General features: G+C 45.1%; 1 protein-coding gene across 1 annotated transcript; it reads right to left on the bottom strand.

The window, feature by feature from the left end:
• Window positions 1-6,443: 6,443 nt before the first annotated feature.
• Window positions 6,444-21,703, bottom strand: LOC147903010 (transmembrane emp24 domain-containing protein p24delta3-like). Its single transcript, XM_087373343.1, has 4 exons — window positions 21,448-21,703; window positions 20,858-21,067; window positions 20,524-20,600; window positions 6,444-6,782 (listed from the first exon to the last, which is right to left on the bottom strand). Exons 1-4 carry the CDS (start codon window positions 21,637-21,639, stop codon window positions 6,638-6,640), a joined length of 624 nt encoding a protein of 207 aa, XP_087229469.1. The 5' UTR covers window positions 21,640-21,703; the 3' UTR covers window positions 6,444-6,637.
• Window positions 21,704-23,676: the final 1,973 nt, after the last annotated feature.

The raw sequence follows: 23,676 nt of genomic DNA on the forward strand, positions 1-23,676 counted from the left end.
AAATAAGAATCTTGGGAGGTTTGAAAGCCCTATACCATTTCCAAAATTAGTGCAGGAAGGCATACCTGTGGAATTGGGAGATGAGAAAAATTCATTTACACTATGCTTATGCAAACAGTCATCCTCTATGGGTGTCCAGCATTGGCATCGGGCTTTCCAGACCATATTTGCATACACGCTTTCTCAAAGGAGAGCTAGGAGTGAAGGCACAAACACCCTATCCCATCTTGCTAGCTGAGACCAGTGTGATACCACTGGAGGGGGAAGCATTATGCCAATTCATGGGGTACCTCAATAAACTCAGGAAGATGGATTCAAGTTGGATACCACACAAAGCCATGGAAGCTATAAAGACCATGGGCTGGTATAGAGATGGGGAGGAATGGATGGAGCTATGGCGCATGAAAGTATATACCAGAAGCTCAAATGAAATCAAGGACCTAGTAATGCAGAAAATGCTACAGAAAATTATGGCTGGCCCCAGGAACAAAATAGCAATTGTACAAGCAGGAGATTGACCCGATGGACAGATATGAAATGCAGATATATCTTGAGGGAGATATCTCAATATTCAAAAGGCATTTAGTCTGCAAAATAAGAACCAGCTCGCACAATCTAGAGGGGGAGAGGGGCAGGTGGGCACGGCCCAGGATTCCAAGAGACGAAGGATCTGCAAAATCTGCCCTACATGGGAAGTAGAACATGAAACAACACGTGTTCCTGAAACGCAGAGCAGATGCACACATCAGGGAAAGCATAGCGGCAGAAAAATCTACTGCAACAGAAAGCCCAAAAGCTTGGAAGCTGCCTAAAAGAGTCTTGGAGCACTGCAGCAAGGTCCTCTGGCTACCACACATAATAGCTCAGAAAATACAACATAGAAAGATTGGTAGAAATTTGTATATATGTACCTTCATACGACTAGTGAATATCCAATCCAGTGAAATTTCTTTCACTGGATGTACTTGACCACTATTTATTTAATAGTGGGCACCAGCCCTACAGACCCTGAAGGGCCTCAAGAGAACTTTAGTCTAACCATATCATATCATATCATATCGTCTCTCTCTCTCTTTCTCTCTCTCTCACACACACACACACACACACACAAATCACAAACCCTCACACAAAATCCTCTCTCTCTCTCTCTCTCTCTCACACACTTTTTTTTTTGTGGGAAGAAATCTTTTATTGCTGTAGAATAATTACATTCATAGTTACTTCAAAAAACGAAGTAACTACTACTCAACTGAAGATCTCAGTATAAGCTGTATATACATCCTGATCAATCAAACGAGTCTGAAGACAATCATAAAATGATTGTTGCAGAGATCGTTTGAAAAAAAGACAAGATGAAAATAGTGGATCACCAAAGACTTTATGATTTCTGTCCATCCATAAAGTCCATAGGGTCCAATAGCGCACCCATACAAAAAATAAATCAAATCCCTGTCTCTCTGGATGAAAGCCAAACAACCAGAAAAATCTGCCAAAAGTAACAGTAGGAAATCGCTGTCGAAGCCTCTGTCTGATGAGAGCAATGAGATCAGAAGTGTTTGGACAGGACCAAAAGATATGAAACACTGATTCAGTAGAGTGCTCACATCGGTGACAAACAGCTGAAGCAATATGTCTGTGTGCGAGTAACTATCCGGATGGAAAAATGCCAAGAAGAACTCGACATAGGAAAAGCTGTTGTCGTAGAGGGACTTTGTAATGCCAAAGGAGACGCAGCCTTTTTCTCCACCACTTCATTGGGCGATCTATATGCCATACAGTATTTGCTTTGTGGGAAATCCAAGGCGGAGGTAATAACACTTTATACAGTGATGACACTGTGATATGTGAGAGCTTCAGAGGACGGGCATATAAGGAAGGAGAGCGTAAGATCCGATCCTCAAGCCGATTCTGAAGTTCCAAATGGGGTACCGGCAAGTACGGTTGGAGCATTGCTGAAATTCGATGCCATAAAGGACGATAATGAGCTCCCAAGCCATATTTGCGAGCAGCCATAGAAAAGGATAAGATTGTGCCATCATCCTGAAGTACATCCACCACAGATGAAATGCCTTTAAAGGAGAGAAAATAAGAACGTCGGGGTTCTTGTATGGCCAAAGGGGGGTGGAAAACTTTAGACCAAAAAATATTCTCTACCCTCAAAGAGTTGCCCGAGAGAGAGTCCCTGCCATGCCATTCCAAATGGGATAGAATATGTTTCCAATCAAGAAGCAGACGAGAGACAAAAGGGCATCCTCTGATCTTGCCTTGGATAGAGCCAAATAAAAAATCCCACTGAGTAAGCTGCCAATGCCCAAAGGCAGATGTATGAAGATGTAATAAGAGAGAGCGGATCATGAAAGCCCAAGGCTGATCTCCTTGCAGAAACTGTATCATCATTTTCCCTCTGTGGGCAAGTAAATGCATTTGAATATCAAGAATGTTCAGACCTCCGTGCATCTTGGGAGAACAGAGACGATGCATAGAGAGTAATCTGAGACTTTTCTTGCCATGTTTTGAACGCCAAAAAATTTCCATGATAGCTGACATAAATGAAACCAGATCTGCCTTAGTGAACATAGTGAGAGGCAGATAAAATTGTATGTATGCTATCCAAATGGATTGTGTGATTCGCAGGCGAACATGTAATGGCCAAGTTGCAAGCTTCCAATATTCAAGTTTTGCCCTTAACTTTGCTAGCACCCAATCAGTTTGTTGTGAGCGGGTGAGTCCCCAGCCTAGAGGATAACCAAGATGTCGAATAAAATGAGAAGCGGGGACAATTTCCCCAGGCCACAGAAGGTTGTGCCATTCCTGTGCATGTAATGGCAGCAATTTTGATTTCTGAAAATTTACCCAAAGGCCAGCAGCCAAACCATATGTAGTAAGTAAGAGCATGCATAATCATGGACAAATCAGCCCGAGTATTTTTTGGAGTAAAGAATGAATCATCAGCATATGCCTAAGCAATCATGCTGCGACTACCAAGAATCTCCAAATCGTGCAACTGATCAGTGTCCAAAAGGTGATCCAAATATTGAAGCAGTGGATGGGTGGCTATAGCAAAAAGTAAAGCACTCAGGGGACATCCTTGCCTGACAGAGCAAGCAAGAGTCCAGGATGGGGAAATATCTCCTGAGAGTATACAGGCAGCTTCACTATCTTGATATAGCCAAGTGATGAGCTGCTGCATTTTTGTGCCAAAACCCAATGCTTGCATAGTCGATGATATAAAATCCCACTGAACAGTATCAAAGGCTTTGGCAATATCAATTTGCAGTAACAAAACATCCTGCTGTGTATATTTAGCATATTCAATTCCAATGTAGGCATTAGCAATGTTATCGGTGATGTGCCTGCGCGGGACAAAGCCATATTGAGCAGGATGCAACCCATCATGTAAAATCCCCTTTAGCCGGTCGACAATCATTTTGGTGGTGACTTTGTAAATTACGGGCATAAGAGTGATAGGTCTCCAATCTGCCAAAGACTCACAAATTTGTTTTTTGGGAAGGAGCTTAACAAGACCTCTCTTCCATGTGTCCGGCATTTTCTGATTTTGCCATGCAGCATTCACCATATATAGCAATGAATGCTTCAAAATAGGCCAGTAGGCTAGAAAAAACTCTACTGTTAAACCATCCCATCCAGGGGATCTCCATCTGCCACATGATTTGATCGCATCTAATAGTTCCCTCTCAGTAAAAGGTTCCTCCAATTCCAAAGCTTTAGGAGGGGAAATGATAGGAGAAACATGTTGCAACAGTAAATTTCGTGCATGCAAAATCTGTTGCGAGAGAGGAGCTGCAGAGCCAAATTGCTGAGAGAAATGATGCACACAAAAGGAAGCAAGCTGTGACCGTGAGGTAGTCCATGATCCATCGGGCATAAGCACTCTGCAAATTTCTGTTTTGATTCTCCTCTGATGTGAACTTTTGAAAAATTCTTTGGAAGAGCAACCTTTATCTGTAAAGGCTCTTTGTCTTGCTCTAGTCTCCCATTTTGCCAGTTTCCTTTGATCATTTAGTTTAAGACAATGTCTGGCCTGGCATAGTGTTGTTTGCTCATGCAAGGACAAAGAACGGTGATGACTGAGTTCAGTGAGGTCTTGACAAGTAGATTTGGCCTGAGCAATGGTTTCCCTCAGAGTCTTCATGTAAGACTTGCCATAAACTCTAATCACCACTTGCATTTTAGAAATAAAAGTATCCCAGGCACCATCAACATTGAGAAGGCTGCTAGAGGAAAGACAATGAGCTGCTTCAGTAACCATTGCCTTGAAATCAGCATGTTGCAAATAACTATTGTTTATGATGAGATGTCTCCTGTGTGGCAATCTATCATCTGGCATGTTATGAAAAGATAACCGTAACCATAGTGGTGCATGGTCTGAATGCACAAAGGCATAGTCAATCCACATTTTGCATGTGAACTCCCCATTTTGTTGGGGAGCAACACTATACCATCGATCCAGACGTGCCTGATAGGCTGAAAGAGCATTATGTTGAAAAGTGTAGCCCGGTGACAAAGGCTGCAATTCCTTCCAAAGGTCAACCAGATCCAGATGCAGAAGTAGTTGAGACCATGCATGCCTTTCAGAAGATAACATATGATCATGTCTGGAGGTGTTGTCTCCCTGTTGTGGAGCGTTATTGAAATCACCACATATGTAGGCATGATATCTCCACGGATATTGTTGCATGGCATCCCAAATTGCAGTTCTTTCTCTAGAGGACTGAGGTGCATAAACTGAAGCAAATTCAAACCCCTCTCCTCTAATAAGGCATTGGAGAACAAGCCATCTGCCTTTGTTGTCATTTAATGCAATGGCTGGTTGAAGCTCATGTTTGATCAGAAGAACAACCCCTGAGAAAGAGTGCTCCCCAACATAAAAAATATCATATCCACAGTAGTGTCCTATCTTGCCTGCATACATGTTGGTTGTGTTCTTGTAATGCCACTATGTCAGGCTGAAATCTGTTGATGTACAGCCACACAGATTTCCATTTCCTACTGTCACACATGCCCTGGACATTGAGTGTAAAACATTTGATGTGAGCAGTCATATATACAGGTATTTATAGTAATGTAACAACTATGTACAGTGAGGTCAGCCTTGCATTTCTATCTCAGGGTCGAGACCTCGCGCCTGAGAAGAAGTAGCCGCCTGAGAAGTAGACAGCAAAGCAGCAACCTCTTCTTCAGGGAAGAGTGTTCTGCTGGCTGTTACTGCAGCCCATGTAATCCCAATTCCTGTGTTTATCTCTGGGGTATTCCCGCTAGAAGAGGCACCAGTCCAAGTGCGGGGGGGTGGAATTCTTCTAGCAGAAATAACTTTTCTTGGACTCTGCCAGCCATCAGTTGAAGGTTGCTGTCCTTTGGTCGAGGATTGAATAACAGTAGGTGAATGTGATGTGAGATTCCCATTGGGAGCCACTGGAGCTTTGCCTTTATCCTGACTCCCAGCAGGCTGTCTACTGCTTTTATTTTTGTTGGCCACTGGAGTAGGAACATCTTTAGTGGGCATAGAAACTGACAAAGTGGCACGAGGCATTTTATGTAGATTCATTGGACACTGTGAAGCCATGTGTCCAAACTTTTTGCATTCAAAACAGGCCCCTGCAAATAAACCCCATTTGAGTTTATAAAAAGCACTTCCCATGTTCACATTATTCACCGTGACTGAATAAGAGTCCGGTGTGGGATTATCAGTATCCTAGAGAATGCAAAATCTGTTTGAGTTGCCATTTGGCCGTGGTGGGCAAACCACTTTACCTAAAGATGCTGCAATTTTAGGCAGAAGCGAGGCCATACATTGGGGGAAATCAACAACTTCAACCCAAACCGGGCATCTATGTCGGATTAAAGCCTGATAGTCCCTTGTGGGAGACCATGGCAAGACATGCACCATTTGCTGCCCATTTGCAGGTGTACGGCCAAAACTGTGAGAAGAAAGTGAAACGGGGACTGACGCAGCAATACAAAAAAGTACAAGCGTACGAACGCTGTACGGGTGCCGTACGGCTGTACGGACGAGGCTTCACAGGGATTTTGGAGAGGGACGAAAAAAAGACAACGAAACACCACGCGAGCAAAGCACGAAGACCTAGGGAGCTATGGAAAAGGAAACGGGCTGTGCGAAATGGCCTGTACGCTGTACGGAAAACACCGTACAGGTTGTACGGGTAGCCATACTGGTTGTACGGGATGCTGCAGAAAGCGTCGACGATGCCTCAGCTCTTCTCGACCACCACACACACACACACACACACACACACACCCCACATGACCATTCTCACACACACACACACACACACACACACACACACACACACAGAGTCATACACAAAATCACAAACCCTCACACCTCCAGTCACAAACCTGCATTGTAGTGAAATGGATGGCTATACACACTTGAATAACACACAAAATTTTGCAAGCCTGCCATTTTTTGTCATAAAAATGCACCCCTAAGAAACTTATATCGGATAATGTGAGTTTGTAGCATGTTCGCTTTCCAAATGCTGGTTGCACATTCGATTATCCAAAAAGTGCCGACTATAATTCCCATGTGTATGGAACAAAAATTTTATAAAGTAAAGTAAAGAATGCATCCCTCGGTCTCACATCAAAGGGCCCTCTATATCAGTTTTTTCCTCTCAAAGTAGCTTTGAAGATGCCACAACTGCCATCCAGCGACTAACAAGCATATCAAAAGTGAAGTGATGCCAAACCATGCCACCCTAGTGTTCGTGTGCTCACTTAAATTTCGCATCTCTTTTTCCCTGCATCATTATAATCACAAGAAAACGCAGCTATGCGTCAATTTCTTTTTGGCACTGCTGCTTCAAGCACACCGGTATCCAAAAGTATTGTTTGATTCTTCAAAAGATTTGTGCATTTTCAAAGAGTCTGTTGAAAAGACAAAACACTACACACATTTTTTAAAAGAAAAACCAATTTGCATGATGGAAAGCTCCCCTAAAGTACAAGTCCTTTTCTCAAGCTCAACTATTATATGGTCGCATGAAGAGACACTACTAGAAATCACCATTTTCTTTAACATGACATACGCCCTTTTTCAAAATGTGTGTAAAGAAAGTAATAAAAAGACCTAATCTTCTAGAAGACTTTATATTTTGAGCATAATTTTTTTTTGACATGGCAACAACCTTGGCATTGAATAGACTGATAATAATAAAGACATTTGGTTAAGCCATAATTCAAAAACATTTTCCTTATTTTCATAAATTAACTTTGAAGGGATTTGCCATATAATCAAGGGCTAACACTTCATTACCTTTTTATTCATGTTGACACAAAAATTCACCCAAAACCTTTAGTATTAGGGTTGATAAAACTTTTCTGAAAATAGTTGATATTGCGTCTCAAAAAAGAAGAGCCATCTTAACGACAAAATAGTTGAAGTGTTATGAATTTAGAAGAGGATTCAGTATTTAATAGTTTAGAGAAATGCCAAACGTACATGGCCGTTTAGAAATGCATGCCTTACAGGTAAGACATGTGAGATGCGTTAAGACATACACATAAGACACTCTTAAAACACTTGCATTCAAAAAATATTGTACATTTGCCATGATCCCATCCGTACGTACGCCTTCGAACTGTGCCTCTTTTCTGCTGCCTCCATCTTGACTCCATCTCAATTCTCGTGCTTGCAATGCTAAGAGCTGTCGCTCTCAAGCTCCAGCCCCCCATGGCCTGTCCCACATGCATGGCATGTGCTTCTGCTCAATCTTGGTGTGCCACTGGCTGTGACAGTCCTGCATCAAAAAACCCGTGAGTCCTCTTGGGGATCCATGAATGTCATGTGCACGGATGGGTATCTGACATGTACAGAGGTACACACGACTTAGCTCAGGTAGCATAGGGTTGCTTAGGGCTAGGCAGGCTTGATTCTTGGGTTGAGTGGCAAGGGTACGAACTAGATAGAAATCTCTGCTATTTTTGGCTCATTAAGCCCGAGTCTATAAAAGGGGCCCAAGGGCTCAGTTTTCCATGGCGCAGGTGGAAGCAAGTCTAGCTCCCTCGTGGAAGGTCTGATCCTTGATCGTGTCGCGGACGCGTGCCCGCATCCTAGCGTAGCCCAAGGTCCAGCAGCAGATCCAAGGCCCACTTAGTGGTATGGGACACCAGGCTGGTTCGGGATTTTGCCAGTAGCTCAGTTTGTGGCTCAAATGGGACATTTCTTGACTCAAGATCTTAAAGGTTGACCAAAGCATGCATGATGGAGGTCCAACCCGTCGCATATCTACTTAGAGAGAGCCGTTGGATCTAAGGTGTCACTCTCGATATGGCTTATCGGATACACACATTGATATGGCTCAATATGGCTCACCGGATACACACATCATGGAAACCAAGCCCCCCACCATTGCAGAGTGAGAGACGACCCGATATCTTTGCATCCCACATAAGAGCTAGCATGGCACTAGGATCATAGATGACACTCGAGCACTTGTTGTTGCACTGCCTGATCCTACCTGGCCTTATATTTTAGAGGCCGATGCGAGTAACTTTGCGATTGGGGCAGCTTTATTCCAAGAGGGTAGACCTGTAGCTTTTGAGAGTTAAAAGCTAGATAACACTCAATATCGCTGGCCCACACTAGAAAAAGAACTGTATGCCATAGTGTATGCTCTCAAGGTTTGGAGACACTACTTGTATTGGTCAAGGTTTCTTGTATTGACTGATCATTAGTCAATAAAGTATGTGTGTGACGGGTCGGAATTAAGGGGAAGAAAGGCTAGATGGGTAGAGTTAATGCAAGACTTTGATTTTGAGATACACGTTATCGAAAGGGCCATTGAATGGTGTGGCGGATGCCTTAAGTCGGGTCAAGTTTGTAAATGCTATGTCATTTACGAAAATATCCTCAGACCTATTTCAATCCTTGAGAGGGCTTTGCGGAACTGATAGTCATTTTAGTTATTTTTTATAGAAGGTCCGAAGTGCTTTGTCCAACACTGCATAGTCCGTGTCGGTATAGAAGCGGATGGGAGCTCCATCCAGGGGTACATATGACTCTGTCTCTTGTGAAACATAACTTTTATTGGCCTAAGATGCGTGCATTTGTTGAAAGCTATGTAGTAGGTTGCCGTGTTTGTCAGGTTACCAAGCAAGAACGTCTTAGAAGTGCGGGTTTATTACAGCCATTGCAAATCCCTGGTAATAAATAAGAAAGTATTTTCATGGGCTTTATTACTGATTTGCCTAGAACGGTTACCAAGCAAGAACGTCTTAGAAGTGCGGGTTTATTACAGCCATTGCAAATCCTTGGTAATAAATAAGATAGTATTTTCATGGGCTTTATTACTGGTGTGCCTAGAATGTGCAAGGGTTATGACTCCATTTGGGTCATCATTGACTGTCTGACAAAGATGGCTAGATTCTTACCTACTAGATCGACTGTATCAGCTATTCAATTGGCTCATGAGTTTGTGGACCAATTGTTTACGTTATATGGATTGCCTTCAGACATACTTAGTGACCGGGACTCTAAGTTTACAAGTACCTTTTGGACACTTGTTCTTGAGAAGTTGGAAACTACTGAGTTCCTCAGATCATGCACAATCCGAAAAGGTCAACCAGTTGGTTGAAGATATGCTTCATGCATATGTTTCTAAGAGACAGTCTTCATGGAAAGACTATCTCCCCCTGATAGAATTTGCTTATAACAGTGCAAAGCATTCAAGTATGGGTTACAGTCCTTTTATGCTTATGTACGGATTTCAACCTAAGTCTGTGTAGCAGCAGGTGGAGCAAGGAAAAACAGCACGGGGGAGACCAGGAACAGACCGGGACAGACGTGCCATCATCTATGCCTGTTTTGGGCAGGTCTCTCTTCAGCCTACATAAGGGCTGACATTTTGGCCCTACACTTATGCAAACTGAAACCTTCCAAAGGTCCCATGATCAGCATAGAGTGTGGCAGTATTTCCTTCTGTAGTTCTCAATGATTGTGTCAAATTGTACTAGCTCAAGTGGAACCTTGGCTTGCTGTGTAGCCTCCTTCGAGGATGCCTCCCGATGCTGCTTGCCCTCCATGCAAGGCTGGCAAACATTTGACTTGTCTGCCATATGTGGAAGTCCATCCACCAATCCAACTTTCAGCATCTCTCAAAGGGTTCCATAGCTCATGTGCCCAAAATCTCTCATGCCATAACTTTGATGTACCTGCATCCGGATTCCATTGTTGAACTCATGTACTAGCTGAAGTGCGACCTTGGCTCGCTGTGTGTAGCCTTCTTCGAGGATGCCTTCCGATGCTTGCCCTCCATGCAAGCCTGGCAAACATTTGACTTGCCTGCCATATGTGGAAGTCCATCTACCAATCCATCTTTCTACATCTCTCAAAGGTTGTGGTCTCCACTGTCATCCAACTTGCTGCCTTTGGAGTCGTCCTGTTCAGCCTTGCTATCTCTTGGCTTGCCCTTTCCGCCTTTCCCTTTGGCAAGGAAGGCCTTGTCACTGGATCCCTCGAACTTCTTTTCCCAAGCCTCTTCTTATAGTAGGAGGGGCACTAGCTCAATGTAACTAGTACCGTCTCTTGACCTGTAATCACGGTCATGACATGGGAGCATACCAAGCAAGAGCTTGGCCATCCGAGCCGAACTTGTTGTTTGACCAACCGCAGAGAGCTTGTCTCTTATCACCTTCATCTTGGTGATGTGTTCTTAAACTGACTCCCCTTCATCCATATGAAAATTGTAGAGTTTTGACTCTAGATCTAGAATCCTTGCTTCATTATTCACCTCGTATATGCCATTCAAGGTGGTCCACGCAGCAAAAGAACTGTTTGCCAACGAATGTGTGGAAGCACAAAATCTAGAGTGGTGCCAATAATGATGGCCAGGGCCTCCGCATCACGCGTCACCCAATCTCACTGCTAAGGGGTTAAGCGATGTCAAACCCGTAGCCGCAGTCACAGTGGCTGCAGTCATGGCCTACGGCATCACCTCAACTCTTGTCGCTATCTCCCAACTCAATATAACCACAAGATGGGTTTGAACTTTCATCTTACCCCAAAAAATAATTTGAACCATCAAGTTTACCCGACTCCCTGAAGCTTGGGATGGGATATCAGTCTGCATGAACAGCATATGACTGGCTTAGGGGGGGATCGTACTTCTCTGCTTTATGCACTCCCTGGGAGCTACCCTCCCTAAGCTGATGTACTTATTGGTTTTCATGTTGTCCCATAGACTTCTTGGTCTTCCGTGGACGTTAATAGACTTTCTTTCTTTCTACACTGAACGCAGAGGTCTTCTTCCTGAAACAAGATTGGTTTGATCTTTGGTCGTTAATGAGGCTCTAAACAGTCACCACCTGATGCTATCCCAATACTGTTGTTCCCTCATATGCAAGGAAGAGGGCTAGCCAAGAGAGCGCTGTTTATGCTACATTCTCAGCATCACCCACTTCCATACCTACTTTAAAAAAGAAATAGGGGATTTTACCAGGTACACTTTCCCCACTCTTAACAAAAAGAGCAGCAATGTATGGCACATATTGAAATTGAGAGGAATGTGCTTGAATGAAAATTTTGTTTCAATATTCTGTAAACACTGCAATGGAAGAAAATGATCAAGGCAGTGACACCTATGGCACCTACAGATGCATGGACAAGTGTGACCTATAGTGTTGTTGAACATCTGTCCTTGAGGAAGGATAGCCATGATTAACAAATCTCTTCATCCTATCAAGGAGGGGTAGAGGAAACTTGGCTGCAGCATTCTTGCTAATGGATAGAGGGATGCCAAGAGGACGTGCATCATTAATATATTGATATCCTCATGCCTTGGTACATACTTCAAATTACATCTCTGTATTTCTTCCGTAGGGATCACACCTACTAGGCATATTCAGTAGTGAAGGAACATATTCATTCCTATTTACATGAATACCTATTATCCCTTAGCTAAGGTCTTGAGCATGCGGTTGCAGCCTCACCTAGCTGACATCACATGGCTGACAGACAGTCTTGTTCAGGAGCATAGTATCCAGGACAATATCTCCACCTTGTCACGCCTAACCCTATTGAAACCATGGTTAGCAACACCAGAATCATCTGGAGGCAACTCGCTACCCAACCATGTTGATCCAGACCTGATCAGCCCCATCGAGCCCAGGCTAGAGAGCCTCGTGGAAACTGCCAGCCCTGTAAGTCAAGTGTCACACTTGGCGTCCCATTCCGCCCGGTGAACAGCTGCATTGGTAGCTCAATACTCTACTCGCTTACTGGCTGGTGTGTGGAACTATGGCCCTCGCACTCCCTTTTTAATCTTAGGGAAGAGTTGCCAAGAAAAGCCAAGAAAAGCACATAGGCACCAAGAAAAGCGAAAAAGAAATCCTGCTGACCCATGTTCCCACGGATAGCACTCTAGCCCGTCGTTTGCCTGCATGTCCCTAGCATGCTTTCATCTTGATGTCCTCTACACTGGGAAACCAAATACTCGGAGAAACCCAGAATCTACTACTGAAGTATTAAACACAATAGTAGTCTCTTCCTAAATGGGAAAAAATCAAATCTTATTTTCAAACGCGGAAAGCTCAACAAATCTGCACTTCCAAAACTCGAAAGTGAAATCAAATTTGACTTCCCAGATCGAGAAAGTTCAATATATCTACTTTTCAACCTCGAAATGCATAGTCTAGGGTCGTATAGGGCCCTTACATAGGGCTGGGCCCTTGCCTTAATTGGAGGGCCAAAGGGCCCCGGTTTTAGAGCCCTTAAAGGGCTGGACCATGTCATGTGCACGGAGCGGTATCTGACGTGTACTAGGTACACAGAACTAGCTCAGGTTAGCCTGGGGAGGCTTAGAGCTAGGCAGGCTTGATTCTCGGGTTGAGTGGCAAGGGTACGAACTATTTATAGGTCTTCGCTATTTTTGGCGCCGGGGCCCGAGTCTATAAAAGAGGCCCAGGGAGTTCAGTTCTCAGTGTGCAGTTGGGAGCAAGTCTCGTTCCCAGGTGCTAGGTCTGATCCTGGATTGTGTCGCGGACGCGCGCCTGCATCTTAGCGTAGCCCAAGGCCCAGTGGCAGATCCAGGGCTTCACAGCGCCACCTGGTGGTATGGGACACCAGGCTGGTTTGGATCTGATTGGGTGTTCGTGCCGGTAGCTCAGCTCGTGGCTCGGGGGGACATCTTCTGATTCGGGATCACATCCCATAGATGTCACGGTTGGGTGGTGAGCAGCCTGCTCAGTTCTGATGTTGTGTGTGGTTATTTTGCAGATCAGGGGTTTCAGGAGTGCTGAGATGTGGTGCAGATGATCAACTTGTTTCTCCTCATGAGATTATAGATGTTACAGATTTGACTTTTATTCCTCACGAACCTGAATCTATTCTTGAATTTCGTGAAAGACAGATTCGAAATCGTACTATCACGGAATACAAGATTAAGTGGAAGGATCGTGTTGAGGAGGATGCAACATGGGAGACATTACAAAACCTCCAAAGAACATTTTCGGATTTCTTAGTGAACTCAGGAGTGAGTTCTTAGAGGAGGGGGAGTATGTCATGTGCACGGAGCGGTATCTGACGTGTACTAGGTACACAGAACTAGCTCAGGTTAGCCTGGGGAGGCTTAGAGCTAGGCAGGCTTGATTCTCGGGTTGAGTGGCAAGGGTACGAACTATTTATAGGTCTTCGCTATTTTTGGCGCCGGGGCCCGAGTCTATAAAAGAGGCCCAGGGAGTTCAGTTCTCAGTGTGCAGTTGGGAGCAAGTCTCGTTCCCAGGTGCTAGGTCTGATCCTGGATTGTGTCGCGGACGCGCGCCTGCATCTTAGCGTAGCCCAAGGCCCAGTGGCAGATCCAGGGCTTCACAGCGCCACCTGGTGGTATGGGACACCAGGCTGGTTTGGATCTGATTGGGTGTTCGTGCCGGTAGCTCAGCTCGTGGCTCGGGGGGACATCTTCTGATTCGGGATCACATCCCGTAGATGTCACGGTTGGGTGGTGAGCAGCCTGCTCAGTTCTGATGTTGTGTGTGGTTATTTTGCAGATCAGGGGTTTCAAGAGTGCTGGGATGTGTCAGACCAGCAGCAGACTGGTCGGCCAGTATGAAGCTGACTGGTCGGTTTTTATGACAGGCCCTTGGGGCCTATAAAAGGAGAGGTTTGATGCCTCACAAATCATCCAACAGTTCAGTAAAAGCAGGAGCAGACAGGAGCCACTCCCTTGGGCCTCACACTAGGGGTGAAGGAGAGTTGAAGGTGAGCTGCAGACTGAGTTCCTAGAGGCTGGACCTTGGCTGTCTTCTAGGGCAGCGAGGTGTTCTGATCACATTCTCTGGAGCAGCCCTCTGACAGCAGACAGGAGCAGCAAGAAGGCAAGCCTTGGGCCTATACACAGAAGGTGAAGGTGACCCTGAAGGAGCTGCAGACTGAGCTTGAGTGGCAGCCCACCTAGGCTGGTTTCCAGACAGCAAGGTGGAGAGGATCGTTCTGGACAGAAAGTCTACAGATGCTCGAGGTGGAGCACACGGGCTCGAGTCTAGAGATAGCCAGCAGATAGGAGAAGGACCTTGTGGTTAGATCAGAGGACCACACCATTGGTGGGACTCTGGATCTATCTCTTTTGTATTGTGTCCATAGCTTTGGACGGAGATATATTATTTTGGTGGTTTCTCTATCTGGCTGGTTCATTGTCTATTGATGAGTCTACACATTTATATTATGCACATTAAGTTAAGAAGTTTGTGATTCCACATCCCACACGCACACTGTGTGAGCTCCTGGGCATTACTATAAGTCTTCCGCTGTGCGTACCCTCTGTTGGGTAATTTCTAACAGTCACTTCCTATGCTGGTAATCAAAAGCTTATCATGTCTATAAGCAACAAATCATAAAAATCTCACAATCACATACACAAGCAAGTGGGTCAAAATCTTAAGAAGCAACCTTATGGCAAGGATAAGAAAACAATTTATTGAATTCAGCCAAAATTGGGTGAGTACAAAATAAAGGTCGAGATGCCTAGAGATAAATCCAAGACCTCTTATGCTTACAAAGAACATCGTGTTGACTCAATGCATCTAAGACATAATCTTGATACTTGTCACAGTGGGATCCTTCAGTCGCATACTTCCGAAAATGTGGAGTCTTATAATATTTAAGAGATTCCCAAAACTCTTCTTGCAGATACTCTATCTTTTGAAGGACAGCTTCCGTTCTTTGTGGAATGAGTTTTGATGCGATCTCATCCTCCAATTCCACAAGGCAGTCATCCAACGAAGGAGTGACGTTACTGTGGTGGCTCTCCTTTGCCAAATGCTAGTGAAAAATTGAACTACAAGCTGCAAGCTGCTTCAATTCCATCCACCACGTATCTACGGAAGAGATCGTCCACAAGAAGATGATGGCTGCATGGAATGGTACAGGAGAGGGAGGATAGCATGGGGGACCAAGAATCATATAGGAGGAGAGAAGACTAATCGCCCAAGGAGAGAGGACTAATAGGTGCACAAGGACAAGGACCAGGGTGGCGATGGAGGAGAGTTTTATAGAGTGGATGGGAGCTATGAAAAGCAATATATGCTTTTGACCCCAAAAAGCAAGGCCCACTATTAAAAGGTGCTTTTCATAGCCAAAAAAAAAAGTGTGCTTTCTTCCTTTAAGAAAAACAGTCTTCCTTTTCTGAAAAACTGTCAGGTGCTCACACCCAAATCAACCTCCATCATTGTCTCTCTGCAGCCTCCCCTTGCGAGTTGGCAGCTTGAACAAATACTTTGGTTTGGACCACCAACAATCTACGCAATCATTATCTGGCAGTCTATACAATCATTATCTAAGGAGCAACGCAAGTCAAGCAGCCTCCTTCACAGTCAATCCAACCCCATGCGTATGAGCTAGAAATCTCCGACGTGCCTCAGCATGAATCCTTTCTAGGCGTAGAGATGGAAGCCCACAAAGAGGAAACGATAGTGAATCGTTCCTACTTCACACATAACTTCACTTGCTACTTCCATCCTCCTGACCTTAATTCCCCAACTTGCATCCATAACTACCCTTCCACCAACTACCCAGAGAAGCAATCAAAATTTGTGAAACATAAGGAGCATACCTGGAATTCACTACTCCAGCATACCTCGCAACCAATTCAACCACGATCGAAATCATCCACAATAGGGCAGCTCTGATACCATCGATCACACCCTCACAGGATCTAAACCTATTGAAACCATGGTCAACAACACCAGAATCATGTGTAGGCAACTCGCCAACCAACCATGCTGATCCAGACCCGATCAGCCCCACCGAGCCCAGGCTATAGAGCCTCGTGGAAATTGCCAGCCCTGCAAGCAAAGCTAGACCCAATCAGCCCCACCGAGCCCAGGCTACAGAGCCTCATGGAAATTGCCAGCCCTGCAAGCAAAGCCTCACTCTTGGTGTCCCTTGGTAAACAGTTGCGCTGGTAGCTCCATGCTCTGCTCCCTCACTAGCTGGTGTGCAGCTATGGCCCTGGCACTCGCTTTATAGCCTCATGAAAGAGTGCTCGCCAAGAAAAGCTAAGAAAAGCACACAAGCACCAAGAAAAGCGAAAAGGCAATTCTACTGACCCATGTTTCCACGGATGGCACTCTAGCCGGTCATCTGCCTGCCTGTCCCTAGCATGCACATGACACACCTTGTGGGAGGTAATGGATTGAGATCGGGAGGAGCCTCAGCCTATCACAGTCCTCGAATTCGAGAAGGATTATGTCAGGTCGGCTTGGTCTTTTCCTGGAGGGCATCAAAGGTTGGCCTTCTTACACATATGGATTCGGGGGGTTTTTGACTTGTATGTAGGCAGCGCCAATCAGATGCTTATAGATGGTCACAGAGCAGCATGGCTGCCGCCTCACCCCTTTCCTTTTTCTATTTGTGGCAGAGGCACAGGGATACTTTTTGTGTTCCTAGGCAACGGACGTCACTGAGTTGACACCCCCGTTCCACCAGGAGGAGGCACTATTGGACTCAAAGTTTGCAGATGATACGATATTTTGTGGGCACGGCAAGCAATCTAGATGGAGTTAGGGGAGCCCTAGAGAGATATTGTCTAGCCTCCAAGGCGAGGATCAATTGGACTGAATCAGTCGGTTTTTTCCTAGCACAGTGAAGGTCCTAGATTGGGGTGTTGCAAGTTTCCACTAGATTATGTGAGGACACAACGCGATACCTAAGTTGTCAGGTTGGCATTGACATATCAGCAGAACAACAAATTGCCCCTATGCTGGAGAGTGTGCGGCGCAAGCTTTTGGAGGAGAGGCAAAGTTAGTCTCAATTAATGCTGCAATTCAATTTTGCTGATCTTTGGAAGGAAGCTTCCCCTCTGCTGCTAGGTTTTACTTTTCAACATAATGTTCAGTCTTTGTATCAGACTCGATTGGATCGCTGGTTTAGAATCAATCCGCAGCATGGTGACATTCTCACTTCTTCTTTATGGGTAGATCATGCCTTCAAGCATTTTGATTATGCTCCTCTTTGGTTGAGAATTTCCTTTCATGAAATTCCACTTGATCGCTTGTCACACAAGAGAGTCCTCATTGTGAATAACAGCTATCTAGCACATGATCATTATAACGAGATGGTTTTGAATGCTTGTCAGCCTCTGTCAAAGCAGAGTCATATTGATATGGATTATGCATAGGATGCATTTGTCTTTCGCATGCAATCAGTGATTCGTGACTATGGCAAAGAATACATGAAGGCATTGAGACAGACAGTTGCTAGAGCCAAAGACACTTGTCAATCTTTGATTGAGTTAAGTCGGTTTCAGCCTTTGTCTTTTGATGAGAATGCAGTTTTATGTCAGGCCAGATATTGTTTGCAAAGCAATGATCACAGGAAAATTACTAAATGGGAGACAAGAGCAAGAGAGAGAGCCTTTCTTGACAAAGGCACCATTGGAGCCACTCAAGGGAGGTTACTGGGACATATTGTCTCATCTAAGGGCATCAAGCCTGACCCCGAGAAGGTAGAAGCTATCCTCAAGCTCTCCCCACCAACAACCAAACATCAAGTACGCTCATTTGTCAATCTAGTAGGATATATCGCCACTTCATTGATCAATATGCTGCTTTGATGCGACCCATGACTATGCTATTAAAAGATGGAGTTGATTTCTCTTGGGATGAGGATTGTGATCATGGGTTTGTACAAATCGAGAGTGCTCTGGCTTCAGAACCCATTCTACGCAATCCTGATTGGTCAAAGGCTTTCTATATCAATCTGAATTTTTTAAGAGTCTGCACTACAAGAGTCTGCATTGCAAGAGACAGTGTGCAAATATCTGCAGAACCCGGATGCCTGATGGTATTTGGACTTCCTCTAGAGCCCAACTTGCTACAGCCTGTGTGGATCATTTTTCAAAGCGATTTGGGACAGCTGATCCTCCTTCTCAACAGGGTCTTGATGCGAGGCGTCAGTTATTACAGCATGTTTCTCCTATTCTCTCTCCTCAGCAAGCTCTAGATTTGGAAGGTTCATTCATGAAAGTGAATTCTTGGATGGGTAAAATCTTGTGGCAGATGGAAATCTCCCGGATGGGATGGTCTTACAGTTGAATTTTGCATTGCATTTTGGGATATCCTCAAGTCAACTTTGTTGCGCATGATAAATTATGCATGGGAAAAGCAGTACATGCCAGACTCATGGAAAAAAGGGCTGGTCAAGCTTCTTCCTAAGAAGCAGATATGCAAGTCTCTGGCTGATTGGAGGCCTATTACCCTTTATAGACCACGCACACACCCTCTAGTACCAAGTGCATATGGAATAACTCCAACGTGGTACTCACACATAGACCACTACTAGATCTCCTAGTACAACACATCACACACACTCTTTGGCTATAATTTCTCCAACAGGTTGTTGGTAGCCGTGTAGCTACTTCCCTTGCTGCCCCAACCAATCACTCATCATCCTGAACATCTGATCCCTCATCATCAAGTCAAAAAGAATGGGAGCCCACTACTCCTCGCCTGTGGTCTCACTCACCTGGAATATCCAGATAGTTCCAGGGCCCTAGCTGCCAGAACTCCGGTGGAATTGGATATCCTAGATGACTTGTAGTCCTCAAGAGAGGGGAGGGCTCCTGTACTGGCTCCAAAGGGATAACCCCCTAACCCTAGGAGGAAGAGAGTTGCAATTGAGACGACGACGTTGCACTCCGGCCAAGGGGCCTGGGTAGAGACTCCTGTAGCTGCTCAAGGTAGAGCTCGTCTGACTGTCCTATGCAGGCCAGATGGAGGGCATTCAGCTGTATAAAGGCCCCATTGTGGGGGGTCTTTAGAAGTTCAGCAACAGGCATCCAGGTTGATGCTCATTTATATGCGTCACATTTGCTCTTCAACCTCTATTGGTCTGCACACTGGGGCACTCCGGTGTGTAGACCAGCAGCGAGGTTGGAGTGCCCTAGAAACCGACCAGCTCCAGAGGCTGGCTGACCTACAGCTGACCCCTCCTGCTTGCTGCTGACTCCAGCAGACCTGGCCTACCAGTGCCAGCCCTCTTGGCCCATATAAGGTCCTTCCATAGGCACCTATTGCTGGGTGGGTCTTCCCCCAGCCTTCATAGCAGGTCCTAATACCAGCCATTGGCCCCCTACAGGCATGTGCAGCCCCAAAGAAGGGCAGCATTATCGGAATCCCACATCGATTGTTCAGCCTGCAAGGTGAGGTCCAATCAAATACAAGTAGGACAGTCTTTGACTCCCCCTCGTCCTCCTCATATGGGGGCTCACAACTCAGGAGTTGCCCTCTACATTCGAACACCACTGACTTGCCTGTCCAAGGGCAACAGATACAAATACCACTAAGGCACATAGCAGAGAGTATCTAATAAGAATGAAAATTGTGCATGCCAATGGATAGAGTGCCTACAAATTTAAGATATGGAATGCCTTTTCTGCAACAAATTTGTTGTCTCTTGTGTGTTGGGATATGCAACAATCCACTGTACTCAAAAGAGCTTTATTTATGTCATTGATGGGTCCCGTCCACATTCTCCACATACAAAGTAAAATTTAGGGTTCTCCCTTCAGGAGAACCCTAAATTATTTTGCCTCACGGAGGAAAAGGATCATATTGCATTAACACCCTCTAGCACAACTTTCTTTTGGCCCACGGAGGAAAAGGGATCATATTGTTTCATATGGAGTCACAACTTTCTTTTGCCCCACAGAGGAAAGGGATCATATTGTTTTAACACCCTCTAGCAGCTGCATATGTTATTGCAGATGTATAGGCACAAACCACTTTCACCAAAGGATACAGTGAGGCCTCATGGTAAAACAACCCCAATTTCCAAGCTCCTTGTGGACTACTCCCCAGCTGACGCACATGGCTGTTTGTATACTGAGTTAACGAAGCTGTGTTGTTACTGTAGTTAAATCAAGGCAAAGACTGCCTCCTATCCTTTAAAATTCATTTAGGAGAGAATATCGCAGTCCTTGCGGGCATATGAGCATTCACGAAAATACAAACATTTTTTAAAAAGGATAATAGATATTGAATTCTGCATACCTGTCCCTTAAGTAAACAAGGTTCTCATGAATTGCCTCCACTGCCCCTTGAAGCTTCATCAACTCAAGCTCAACACCCTGATATCAATTTCTAAACAATTAACATTCTTAATGCCAGACCACTCTTGGAAAATCAGTGCTGTATTAGAATCACTCTAAAACAGATACACAGAAGTCTATTAAACAGCTCTCAGCATGCATCATCTTCATAACAAAAGCATTACAACGACAATCTGATATTTGAAATCATGTCAAAGGCAGTTGCAAGAAAATATAACTAGAAATATCAATTAAGTGACAGGCTGTCGAAAGGCACCTAGTGTGTCCAAAAGTACCTCAATTTTATCCTTCCTTGCTACTGCATCCCAGTCCTTTGCAGCCACTCCAATCTTCCAATCCAGCTCTATGCTCAAAACTGGGGCCTCTTCAGAGCTCACCATCCAAAAGCATGCCATGTAGTTCCCAGACTCTGATGTTGTAAAGCCAAACTGGTTTGATGACACTGCTTCCACAGAGTGTAGAGTGCTCCCATACGGGGATGTAACCTGCATCAAATTTATACACATATTATGAAATACAGATGGCAACTTCAGGTGGTAAAATAATGCTTTTTCAATCTTCTTGCAAATGAATGACGCAACTCATTGTTTCTTTCAACCAAAACATCTACATTACTAACGCAAAACGCTAATCATAGGGCCTTTAACTTTTAAAAAGCAACCTCCTTCCCGTAGTCCCTTGCTACCAGCGGGAGCACATTTAAAGATTGGTTGTGTTGATGCCATCTATTCTAGTCTTGATGTCTATTGATTGTTGGAGGTTGCCATGAAATCGCAACATTGTCCACCTCCATCGCACAATGACGCATGCCCAAGGAATGACGTGAAGGACAGAGAAGTGAGAAGGCAAACACTGGTTACCTTACCTTAGCAGAGATCTTGTGTTCTTTGTCGTCTTCAGCGATGACATGATAACTAGCGAGCACCAAGACATTGGCTTGAATCTCCTCGCCGATGCACTTAGGGGTGTGACCAGAGATATCAAAGCGGAGGGCATGCAAAGAATAAGCGAGGCTGAGCAACAGAATTACGCAGACCCAATGAAGAAGGCAACCCATTCTCAATTTCTCTCAGAAAGAATTGCGAACTAGCCTTGTTTTTTTGAGAAGGCCGTCAACTCAGCTAGTGTTTGATCTTCTAAGGCGATTTTACACCCATGCCCTCCTAGTTGGCCCAGTAGGACCGGTCACCGACCCTTTGACACGGGCCCATGACTCCAGCTCCATCTACACCAATCGCACGTCGGTTGGTGTGAACCACTAGACCCCGCATCAACCATCCTCAAATTCTATTTCCTCCTCCATGGTGGCCAGGTGGTGTGAACCCAGCATAAGGGCGCGAGGGGTCTGTTGCAAACCAAATAAGCATTGTTTGCCCTTAAGACGTTCACATGGAGTATTTGAACAGACCTCAGTTGAAATTGATTGCAAGCTATGCCAAAACTTAGCTTGCGCGGATCCAATGAAGCTGTGGAGCAGCCCAGTGGTAGGACGTCTGCCTACCTAGGCAGCAATCCACGTTCGAATCTCCTGCTTATAGGGTAGGCGCAAGGCAAGGTGTCCCTAGATAGCAAAAAGCTATGCAGAAACTCATTTTTTCTTGAGCCCCTACTTCTGAACAAACCAATGGTAATGATTAATTTTAACTCATCACTCCACAATTTTGGTGTTTCCATGCAAGGCAATGTATGGACTGTGCACGGAGACAGGTAACTTGCCAACAGAATCCAATAGCCCTGAACACGTTTTGCAAGATAGTATAGTTTTTGCAGAGCAACCAGGTTTGCAATTGACCCCTCACACGTGAACGGGTCCTAAGAATGTAGCAGCATGATGATGTTTGATTAAATGGTCCTTGAGGTTGGGTCCTAAGAAGATGCCTTTTTTCCCTTGGAAGAGCATATTTTGGAAATTTTGTCACATGACTCTCCGACGTAAAATGAGAGAGTGCTATAAAAAAAATGTCACATCAATAGTAGAGGAGTGCCACGTTAATGGTTCTCAAGGGTGGGGGAAACAACGCTGAGCATGGAGTGCTATTTCTGAACTAGTCCCCACTATCTCCATGACTATGGAGTGCTATTTCCTTGACCTTCCTACCACGTGCACCTCCCCCAGATGAGCCCAAAACTGCCTTCAATGGGATGGTAGGGCCCTTCTGGAGAATTTTCCTTCTCCCCTCCCTCTTTCTAGGGCCTTTGCCCCCCATTGTTTTGGTCCAGCCTACCAAATCACTCCATTTGAACCAAATCCCATGCATTTTCCCTCTTCCCCCTCTTTCTATACTCCCTCTTGCTCTGGCCTACTTGCTGCAGCTCCTCTCTCTCTCTCTCTCTCTCTCTCTCTCTCTCTCTCTCTCCCCTCTCCCTCTCCTGTGCCTCTGTTGGAGTTGATCTGTCCCTCTCCCTCTCCCGTGCCTTTGTTGCTACTGCTCTGTCCCTCTCCTTCTCCCTCTTTTGTGCCTCTGTTGGAGCTGCTCTGCTGTCCCTCTCCTTCTCCCTCTCCTGTGCCTCTGTTGTTGCTACTCTGTCCCTCTCCTTCTCCCTCTTTTGTGCCTCTGTTGGAGCTGCATTGCCCTGTGTAGGAGTCCCATTCTTGCTGTTGCAACCTCTGCAAGCATGGTGAGGAGCAAGGCTATAAGACCACGCAATGTTGTGTCCTCTTGTGTCTTCCACAACACTAGAAATGCATTGGATGAGTGGATCCCTTGCACCTACAACTCAAATGCCTGGATAGTGATGAAAGGATCGGCCAAAGGTGCACATAAGCTTGCCAAGAGCAAGAGAGGTGACATCTTGCATGAGTGGAAGGGGCGCATCTTGAAGTTCAAGTTTGGGAAGAAAGGATGCCTCGCAAAAGTGCAACATGTTTACATGGGAAAAGATATGCGGCTTCCTCCATCATTCAATCAATCTAGGATACCATCACACTGTGAGCCTTTCTATCTATGTACCTTTTTCACCTGTAACTGTAATGAGTCCATTTGGAAATTTTGTGTTTGGTTTTTAAGAACTCTTATTCATGGTGGTAGATGTTTTCCCTTTGGACTTCGAGGAGTGGAAACCAATTGAATCATTCATAGGCAAGTTCACTATG

The sequence above is a fragment of the Dipteris shenzhenensis genome, chromosome 4 (genome assembly GCF_047967505.1).
Source record: "Dipteris shenzhenensis isolate YYH24624 ecotype China chromosome 4, Dip_SZ_1.0, whole genome shotgun sequence".
In the NCBI taxonomy this organism is placed as follows: Eukaryota; Viridiplantae; Streptophyta; class Polypodiopsida; order Gleicheniales; family Dipteridaceae; genus Dipteris; species Dipteris shenzhenensis.